General features: G+C 37.2%; 1 protein-coding gene across 1 annotated transcript; it reads right to left on the bottom strand.

Moving 5' to 3' along the window:
• Positions 1–579: 579 nt before the first annotated feature.
• LOC106743772 (matrilysin-like) lies at positions 580–1,068 on the bottom strand. Its single transcript, XM_014617963.1, has one exon. It carries the CDS (start codon positions 1,066–1,068, stop codon positions 580–582), a length of 489 nt encoding a protein of 162 aa, XP_014473449.1.
• Between the last annotated feature and the right edge of the window lie 9,644 nt (positions 1,069–10,712).

Consider the following 10,712-nt stretch of genomic DNA (forward strand, 5'->3'; position numbering starts at 1 on the left):
GGCACCCACGATCTGCAGGTCGAACTTACCGGTAGCCGTGACGAGTTTGACATAGTCGTTAAATTTGTAATAAAAATGATTTTTAACGAAATATGAATTTCCGTCCGTATATCGAAATGCGATTGTTATTCCGGTTGGTATTCCTGGACATTCTCGTCGATGAACGATGACTCATGATTCGTGTTGAACAATCGTCTATTTCCCCGACTATGTGATCGTTGTACGCAAAGAAACTCCGTCCTTTGTTAGTGTTTATTGCGGTATTGATTCTGGCTGTGGGTGGAAGACCGAAATCGTTGAACGAAAGTTTCTGAATTAATTCGTAACTATGATATGACACTACGTATATGAAATTATCTGCAAATATCATCAGATTGCCCGTGGGTTTCTGATATGCAGTCGTTAAGTGTGTGAAATTGTCAGGAAAAAATTGCATGTAATCTGATATTACGATCGGTTTTTCATAGGTATTTTTGTAGATATTAATCGACCATATGTACTTTTTATATGTAATATACAGTCGATTGTTTATGATTAATATTACATCAAGATCTCGCAGGGCACACGGATCATATATATTTATATATTTTGTTGTTGTTGTTGTTGTTGAACATGGTAATTAGCACCATATAGATATCGAATATGAAGAATATCATTTAAGCTCAATCTAATGGGAAACTTTATTTCACCGGGCGCGATCACAAACATAATCGAATCCTGGTGTTTGCTGTGATGCAAACCTAATGTGTGTCCGATTTCATGCGCGATTACGTATAACAGGCTGTGCGTGCGTGGAGGATTTCTACTAATCTGAACATGCCACGATTCCGCTCTATCTACGTGTACCTCCGTGACATAATCTTCATCTCCGTTGAGAAAGGATGCGTGAGCGAGTACACCACCGGGGCCGTCTAAAGGACTCGGGCACATATCAGTAATTTTCTTGTCGATATTCATGTGAAGGCCCTCGCGATACGATAACAGTATGTCGGGATTCAGAGATATGCGTTTAAAAGATAATGATGGATTTGCCGCCCACAGATCGAACGCGGCCTGCGTCACTTTCATAGTTTCCTCGTCGGCGAGATGAAAATTCCACGTGAGATGTTTCTTTGGCCAAATATTGTTTCTGCCTCGATCCGTCCGATTCGAAAGGTCTGGGGGCCGCATCGCGGTTCGCGCATTTTGTCCAATGTGATTTTATTTAGTTCATCCCGTCCGGGTATTTGATTATATTCTTGAAATAATCCGAGAGCGTAACGTAAGACTTGTTCGATATTTCTTGATGACATTGACAACGTGTCGGTTTTCAGATTGCCATACTTCTGTAAATATTCGAGCGCCATTTCCGCATAGTTGAATTCTCCCACGATTGTAACGATGCACCACACACCGACCGCAAATGCAAACAGATGCATTCGAAGTCGGGAAAAGATAAAACTACGATGAGATTACGGTGATGATAAATATGACCCATTGATGATGAATCGGACGACGGCCTTGAGGTTATTTTTAGCACGAGATAACGGTGATGATAAAATTTGATCACTGACGATGAATCAGGCGACGGCCTTGTGGTTATTTTTTACACATGCTACACGATGTGTGTGTGTGTGTGTGTGTGTGTGTGTGTGTGTGTGTGTGTGTGTGTGATTATAGCGTAGTAATGTTTGGTATCCAGGAATTGTGCGAACTGTCCATTCCTAATCACTTCACATACATTGTGTTGTCCTCGTTTGCGCAATATCTTTTCCATTAGATAAATATCTGAAATGGTGACTCGTTATAATTCGTATTTATAGAAACCGCCTGTTATTGTATTACCGCGATAATCTTTCAGAAGATACGTTACAGGATTGGTCCGTTGTATCTTAGCGATGCGAAAGATTTCGGTGGACCAATTAGGTGTGTATCTTTTTCGAACATCGTTTTGAATTTGCTCACACGCACCGGATCGCTAAGTCGAAATTTCGCTGGTGGGGCAATTTTTACACGATTGTATACTGTGGATAAGAGTTTTATAGCAATTTCGGGTGTTACATCTATCGGTCGTCTATTAATTGTTCGATGTACGCGATGATTGTAATCCTATAATAAATGCGGTAATATTTCAATCCATTTATATGAACTGTTAAGTTTAAAGGCTTTCCACATGATATTTTTCAATGTGCGATTGAATCTTTCCATTACCGACGCTTTCATCACCGAATGCGTAGAATAATGATTTACATTATATTTTTTAACATTGTTTGCACAGCACTGTTGTAAAATTTCTTTCCTTCGTCCGTTTGCAAATTTTTCGGATGTCTATTTCGTAATATCGAAGATAATGCCGTAACCATTTCACTTCCGCTTTTATTCTTCAAAGGTAATGCCCACGCGTATTTACTTAATACCTCGATTACAGTCAATATATAATTATGTCCTTTGTTATATCTCGCATACGGACGCATTTTGACTACATCCGCTTGCTAGAGATCGTCATAATCACAAACCACAACGTGACGTCGTGGAAAATTTCGTCGCGCCGGTACGTATAATTCTTTAACGAGTTGTTGTTTTTCATAATTTATGTTTCTCTTATCCATTGTTTTATTTTTTTTTACATACACACTTGTCAAGATGTATTTTTTTATCTATTTTTCACTATTATTCCACACTGTTCTTCTTTTTTCGTTTTACTTATTCAATCACTTTTTATTTCCTTAAGTACTTTTTTTATTTCCTCCCTCAGATCAAATTATTGTATTGTTGCTATTGTTGCATTGTCATTATTGTTATCTCCTTCTTACGTTTTCGATTGTTTTATAACTTCTATTTCTTCACTTATTATAGTTATTTTATTAATTAAATCCGCGATGACATTTTGCACATTTTTTTCATTCGATACAATGTCGATTGAAATATTATCAATTTTATTTGTTAAATCCGTGATGATATCTCGCCTAATACTTTCATTCGACAATAGCGAGGTTACGGTCATTGAAATGACGTCGATTTTAACCGTTAGATCTGAGATGACGTCTTTGTTCAAAATTTCTAACACGTCGCACATTTTAGTCGACAGATCTGTGATGACGCTGTGTATTCTATTCTCATTTGATAATAAATAGGTTACGGAGATTGAAATTTTGTCAATTTTATTTATGAGATCCGCAATGATATCTTGTACTTTACCTTCATTTACTAATAGCGAGATTATGTTAATAGACAATTCATCGATCACTTTATATCTTTGATCACTTTGTCAATTTTTTTCTTATTTCATCAATGAGTTTTTTTTACAACTGCCTGTGACGTATCGATTTTGTCCCTTATGATATGTAATGCGTTATCAATATAAAGTTTATTAATCGCATCAGGGTCGAGTTTTGAGGAGGTTAAATTTTGTATTTTTTTTTCTTCGCGTTATAATGAAATTAATGTCTAAATTGAGCGCGTTATTACAAACGTATGATGGCAAAGAATATAATTTGTCATGAATTTCACTCTCACTGTTGCTATTATCGTGTTTTTTCAGAGAAGCACCGAATTTATTCACCAACATTTTGATATGTGTGTGTGTATCCTTACGAGTTGTCTAACTGACAATAAGCTTCGCGGAGCTCTTCGATTATCGATAAGATCTCGTTGTCATGTGCATTGTTGCCGGCTCTACGCGATGCGTCGAGTAATCTGAAACGTTCTACCAATTCGTTCGGATCATCCCAATGAATATATTCAATTTTATTGTCAGTTAATTTCATTATTGATTGAATCGGTAATACATTTGATAATTTCATTGTTGATCGAATCGGTAATATATTCGATGAATTTACAATATCGTTATTCGTCTACCTGCTCCCATGTGTTTTATTAGTGGCGCGATGATGTGTTTATATTTATATCCTTTATTATCCATAATCGGCATAAGAGCTTTGTGTTTGCGTCTGTGGATGTTCGTTGTCAAAATTATATTTTTGTATTGTTGCTTATCGTTTTCTGTAAAGATTGTGTCATCGGAGAGTTGTTTGAATAATAATTCGTATAGACCTGGTATTCCTGCTTATTCAGTACAATTTGAAGTAATGGAATCATCCTGATTTATATTGAATTGCTTATCACCGAACACCATATTTCCTTTATTGTTGATATATACACCGTAAACATAATCGATTTCACGATCACCACTGAGAAGACTTGTTATATACCGTTGTCCTAATGGGCCTAGATGATCGACTGATATTTCACGATATTGTTGCAATAACACAATTTTTTTCTTTCTCTGTATCTATTTCTGGAATAATATTGTGAGATTGCATCACGGTCGCATTCGTCTTTTGTCGTTTTTTCCCTCTCAAGTCAGTATGTTGAGGTTCTGTTGACGAATCGTACAATGATGATGATGCAACATTTAATCGTTTAATTTTTTTCGTCAAATATGCAGAAATCGGTGTGGTGAATATATCATCATCGTTATCATTATCATTATTTTTATTGTCTTTTTTATCACCATCACTGTTAATTGTATTGTTTGAAATAATATTCGGTTTGGTTTGTTCGACAATGCGTTTTAATGGTTCGACAATTGGTTTATATTTTTTTTTCCAATGCAATATCCTCTTCCCTGATACCGCTTTTTAACATTCTATGTTTCTTACGAATTACTTCACGTGTTTCAGCAATTTGTTTTACAGTATCTTCTCTTTTCTGAAGATTATCTTTCGATTTGACACTATTTAAGTTTTCCATATTATTGTTTCACACGTCACAAAAATTACAAATATCTTTTTTCTTTTATCACAGCACAGCAAAATCGTGAAAACCTCTCCTATATCGACCGTTTCGTAACGTACAATCTTTATTTGTTGTAACAAATCCGTATTTACGTCGCCAACATTTACGACATAAGTCATAAAATTGCTCGTACGACATATCGGTGTTCACGTGATCATTATATTAGGTAAACCGAAAAGTAATCAACATTTTTTCGATGTGTTCATTCACAGTCAGTTTGTGTGGAGACACGGTCTAGTAAACACGTAAGTTTTGTTGCTACGGTCAAGCTTGGTTGTAAATTCTATTTTTCAGTTATAAAATTTTTGTTCTAATAAGAAGGAAAGATGTCAAGGCCAACAATAGAAGAAGGACATTTACGTCATTGTATGTTATTTTTGTTCGATCAAGGATTAAAGGCAAACGAAGCAGTGAAAAAAATTAACGACACTTACGGCGAAGTTCTAAAACTAAATAAATGTCATAGATGGTTTAAAAAGTTTAAGATTGGAAATAGGAATCTCGAAGATGTTGAACGAAAGGGATGACCTCAAAAATTATATGATAATATCCTGAGAGCGATGGTGGATTCAGATCGTCGTCAAACTATTAGGGAATTATCACTAAAGATCTGTCACTAAAGGCTGTCCATGGTCTACAGTTCAGGATCATCTTCATTGCATAGGAAATGTATGTAGGCAATGAATTTGGGTTTCTCATAAATTGACAGAGACGGCACTCGATCAACGGACTACAATCTGCGCGTTTCTTTTGTCTCGGTATGAAACCGATCCGTTTTGCGACGAATTGTAACTGGAGATGAGAAGTGGGTGCTATACAATCCTGTGCTATATAATCCTGTACGAAAAAAACAATGGCTTTCTCCCAGAGAAGCACCTATTCCGACACCTAAACCATCACTAACAATAAAGAAGGTCCTTGTTTGTGTGTGGTGGGATTTTTCAGGAATCATACACTATGAATTGCTTGAATCTGGTCAGACCATTACAGCGACAGTGAACAACTCGAGCGAATGAAGCAAGAGCTCTTAAAAAATTGATCTGTTTTGGTCAATTACAAAAAAAGAATCCTTCAACACGATACCGCGGGGCCTCATGCTGCAAAAATAACACAGGAAAAAGTTGGATAGCTTGGATTGGAACTTTTATCTCATCCACCTTATTCACCAGATCTCGCGCTGTCGGAATATCACTTTTTCAGATCGTTAGAGCATACATTAAGAGGTAAAAACTTTAACAATGTTAAAGAAGTGAAAACGCACTTGGGAAAGTTTTTCAATGCAAAATCGAAAGATTTTTTTAAAAAAGGAATCGAACAACTGCTTATACGCTGGCAAAAGGTGTTAAAAAATGATGGAAATTATTTTGTTGATTAAAATATAGGATTTCTTAAATAAGTAAATGTTTTTCGCCAACAAAAAAAATTTTGATTACTTTTCGGTTTACCAAATTAAGTGTTTCATGTTGGTGCCATCTTGTCGAAATAATAATAGTAAATTCGCATTGTCGCGTTTCAAATGCTTCGGTATTTTAACATATGTTTGACATAGATAAAAACAATCAACGCTCGAATGTCGACCCATAGCGAAATATTCTCTGATTGTGTCCTGCTTATCGCAGATTACATCATCGAAGACGAATACCGAATCGGGTAATACCTCGCTCGATAATATGACGTCATAATTATCGGAGAACGCATGATATCCAATTTCATCTATCGAATTGAATAATTTTTCAAGATTCTGATATTTCGGTTGATGCAATGATTTCGCATAAATATAAATGTTTTCGAAACGCACATCGTGCGGACTTTCTAATAAACTTATTAAAGCGATCGTTTTACTACAATTGGAAGGGCCACAGATGATGCAACGTATCGAATTTGGTAATAAAGAACCATGTCTACGCATATTTTGAATCATCACATTTGGTAATAATCGTATCTTATGATCGAGATTCGGCACACATATCGTTTGTTGTTGTCGTACAAATTTCATATCGTACGGCGCATGCGCATACTTCTATCGTTCTTTCTCTTTCTCTCTATTTTATGTCTTTTCACTCACACACATACGCAATGGTGGAATAGATTAAATGTGTGTTACTATTTATACGCGATTGGATTGCGCGCAGCAATCAGAATCAAGTGAGTTATTTCGCATACGAGTTCGTCGCGCGCGCATATGTAACAGCATGGTTTTCTTTTTACTTACGAACAAAGAGGCTATTGTGACATTGGACGCTGAACAAATGGAATACATTCCGAAGATTGTTTTATTGCGTGAATATTCTACTTTTGTAGAGGAATTATTGGACAAACTTCCGTTTCATATTAAAGCGGATCCCGAGATGCATCAATATCGCTTATGTATGGAACATTACAATCGTCCATAGGATAAAACTCATATAAATGGGCCACCACCGTCTCGTCGAAATTGTACCGAATGTCGTCGAAGGTCGCAAAATTCTCAGATGACTGATTGTTCGATAGATCGATAAGTAATGTTTCAAATTACACATACACATTCTATAAAATCTGCGTATTCGATGCTCATTTAAATGAAAAAAAGAAACAACGATTAACGCGCGCACGGTGAGCAAAATAAGAATCTCCATTGAACGTTGTGTGTGTGTCGTGATCACGATATCTTTCATTCGCAAAAGTGACAGACTCAACGATTGCTGCTGCTGCTGATGCTGCTACTCGTAACGAATACTCACTCCGTTTTAAAGCAACGATAGGTTTGTCGCTATTGTATGGGCAATCATGGAAGCAAAAACAAAAATAGGTGTGAAAATGAAGAGGAAAAATATGAGAAAGAGAATACTTCCGATAGCGAAACGCGGCGGCTTGTTACCTCTATTACCGATACTCGGTACGCTCGGTTCAATGATCGGTGGTGCCGCTGGTGTAGCAAAAGTCATGAACGATTGAAAAGTCGGTCTTCGTCAGTTGAAAGAATTACAACGTCATAGTCGTGCGATGGAAGGTCGTGGACTTTATTTGGCGCCAAATAAACGCGGTAACGGATGCGTCGGAAAAAAAGAGTGTTAGAAAAAAACATTTCATGGAATAAAACGTTAATCACGCATAATGTATCATTGTTCGATGCTACAACGAGTGACCAATTATGTGGTAAACTTAGTTTCTACGGTTTTCTTGTTTAAAAAACTCATTTATTTCGACATCAAAAGCAAAAAATACATTAATCGAAGTATTTTCCCTGGCTAGCTATACATTTTTCCCATTTTTCGGGCAACACGTAGATTCCGCGACGATAGAACGATTGGTCTTTTGGTGCAATCCATTCGTCGATCCATTTTTGCACATCCTCGTAATTTCTGAAGTGTGTATCCACCAAGCCGTGCTGCATCGACCGGAACAAGTAATAGTACGAAGGAGCTAAGTCTGGTGAATACGCTGGGTGCGGGAGAACTTCCCATTCGAGCTGCATCAATGTTTCTTTGACGGCTTTGGCAACGTGTGGTCGAGCGTTGTCGTGCAAAAGCATGACTTTACGTCAATTGCTGGCTATTGCTGGCCTTTTTTCCAACAATGCTTCATTTAGACGGTTTAATTGTGTTTGATATCGATCCCCCGTGATACTTTCGTTCGGTCTCAATAGCTCATAATAAACGACGCAGTGCATATCCCACCAAATGCAAAGCATTGCTTTGTGACCATGAATATTTCTCTTTGGTGTGGATGTCGATGGTTGGCNAGATGTCGATGGTTGGCCAGGGTCAACCCATGATTTTCTTTGTTTAGGATTATCGAAGTATATCCATTTTTCATCGCCAGTCACTATGCGCCACAAAAAACTCTTTTTTTTCTGCCTGGCGAGCAGAGAAATAGAGATGTTTAAGCGATTCGCAATGGCATTTGCGGTTAATTCGTGTGGTACCCATTTTCCTTCCTTTTGAATTTTTCCCATTGCATGTAGACGTTTGGAAACAGCCATCGGAATAACATTTAATGCTGCAGACAATTCTTGGAGCGTTTAAGTAGAGTTTTCGTCCAATAATGCCTGCAAATCGGTGTTTTCAAACTTTCTCGGTTGGCCTGAGCGTTTTTTATCATTGACATCAAAATCACTAATCTTAAATCGCTGAAACCATACTTGGCATGTTCTTTCCGATGGAGCATAATTGCCATAAGCTTCGAAAAGCAATTTATGAGCTGCAGCTGCAGTTTTTTTCAAGTCAAAGTAATGAAGCAGCACATGTCGAAAAAACAACTTATCGCGTTCCATATTTAATCAAAAGAAAAAATAGCACTGCTCGCTTAAATGAATCTCTCCGCACTGAATTTTATTGACAAATGTCTAACCTCTAAAATACCAGTTTCAGATGTCAAAATAAATTACACCTACAACTAACGTCATCTAACTGTGAGCCGCAGGAACTAAGTTTACCACCTAATAGATCGTGCGGCACGTTGTATGCGCATTCCATTTTTCTGCGGTGTATTTATGCGTGACGCATTACCGTCGCGAGCGCGTCGATATGAGAGTGTAATTGTGAATCTTGATGATGAGATTAATCCCGGCTCACACTGGGTTACCTGTGCGAAAAGAGATAAGAGAGCGATATATTTCGACAGTTTCGGTAATCTTCGATCCCCGCACGAAATAGTACGTTTTCTTGGAAATAATATAAATGTTGCGTACAATCATCATTCGTATAAATCATTCGATCAACATAATTGCGGACAATTGTGTTTACGCTTTCTTCGAGAGCTCGATTGGAACGCGCTCTAATTATATGCTCATCATGTCGTTAACTCTCACATTAACGGAACACTGGAACGGAAAGTATTCTCACGGCACATTTCTTCCCGGCATTGGATTTCATTAATGGTGAATAAGAATTGGGTCTGGCAAATTTTGAAACATATAATACGATACCGAATGTAAATTTTACAAATAATAAGTTTTACTTTGATCATGACGACAAAATAATTACAATTCCCGAAGGAACGTACGAACTAACAGTTAAACTAACGCCATAGGTGCGTATCTTGCGAGAAGAATTAAAAAACAAAGAAACAACTTGAAACATGACATCATTGAAAAATAGACTATACGTGATTCAAAACGAGTCAGGTTGGATATTATTAATGATGATGATAATGAAAAACAAAATAAAGCGAGTGATATACTTTATTTTTTGATGATGATAATGACGATAATGAAGACGATATTGATGGTAATCTTGAAAGAAACAATCGTTTCTTTATTTTACGCGCGAATGAAAATACTATGAAAAGCGAAATAAAATCTATTTATACATTGCATTTCACAAAGCCAAATAATATCGGATCATTATTGGGTTTTTCCTCGTCGCGTGTATTAAAACCGAATAAATGGTATGTATCTGACAAACCTGTAAATATTTTAAATATAAATATAATTCGCATAGAATGTAATATTACCGCAAGAGAATACAGTAACGGGGAACCGGTACATACGATACACGAATTCGCGCCGCACGTCCCACCGGGATACAAGGTCTGTTCAAAAAGTATCGCGAATTTTGAATTTCCGCGGGTTACGTATATTCGATCTTCGATTTTTTTGTGGCGTTATGTTGGTACTCATGTCCCTCACTTATGCCGACAAGTTCGGCCATTTTGAATATTCAGTTTATCTTTGACAGCTGTTTTGCTAGGACGTGTTTTGGCTCGTCTTCGATTTTTGCCTATTTCAAAAAATGGATCAAAGAATCTAACAAAATTAAGTGCGCGGACGCATTCCGAATGTTGACTGTGGCATATGGTGAAGCTACCTTGGACCGAAGCAACGTTTATCGGTGGTACAAAATGTTCTCAGAGGGCCGAGAAGATGTGAACGACGAAGAGCGTGCCGGACGCCCGAGCACGTCAACAACAGACGAAAACATTGATGAAGTGAAGAAAATAGTATTGGCCAATCGTCG

This window comes from Dinoponera quadriceps, unplaced genomic scaffold (genome assembly GCF_001313825.1).
Source record: "Dinoponera quadriceps isolate SergipeBrazil2010 unplaced genomic scaffold, ASM131382v1 scaffold1220, whole genome shotgun sequence".
Lineage (NCBI taxonomy): Eukaryota > Metazoa > Arthropoda > Insecta > Hymenoptera > Formicidae > Dinoponera > Dinoponera quadriceps.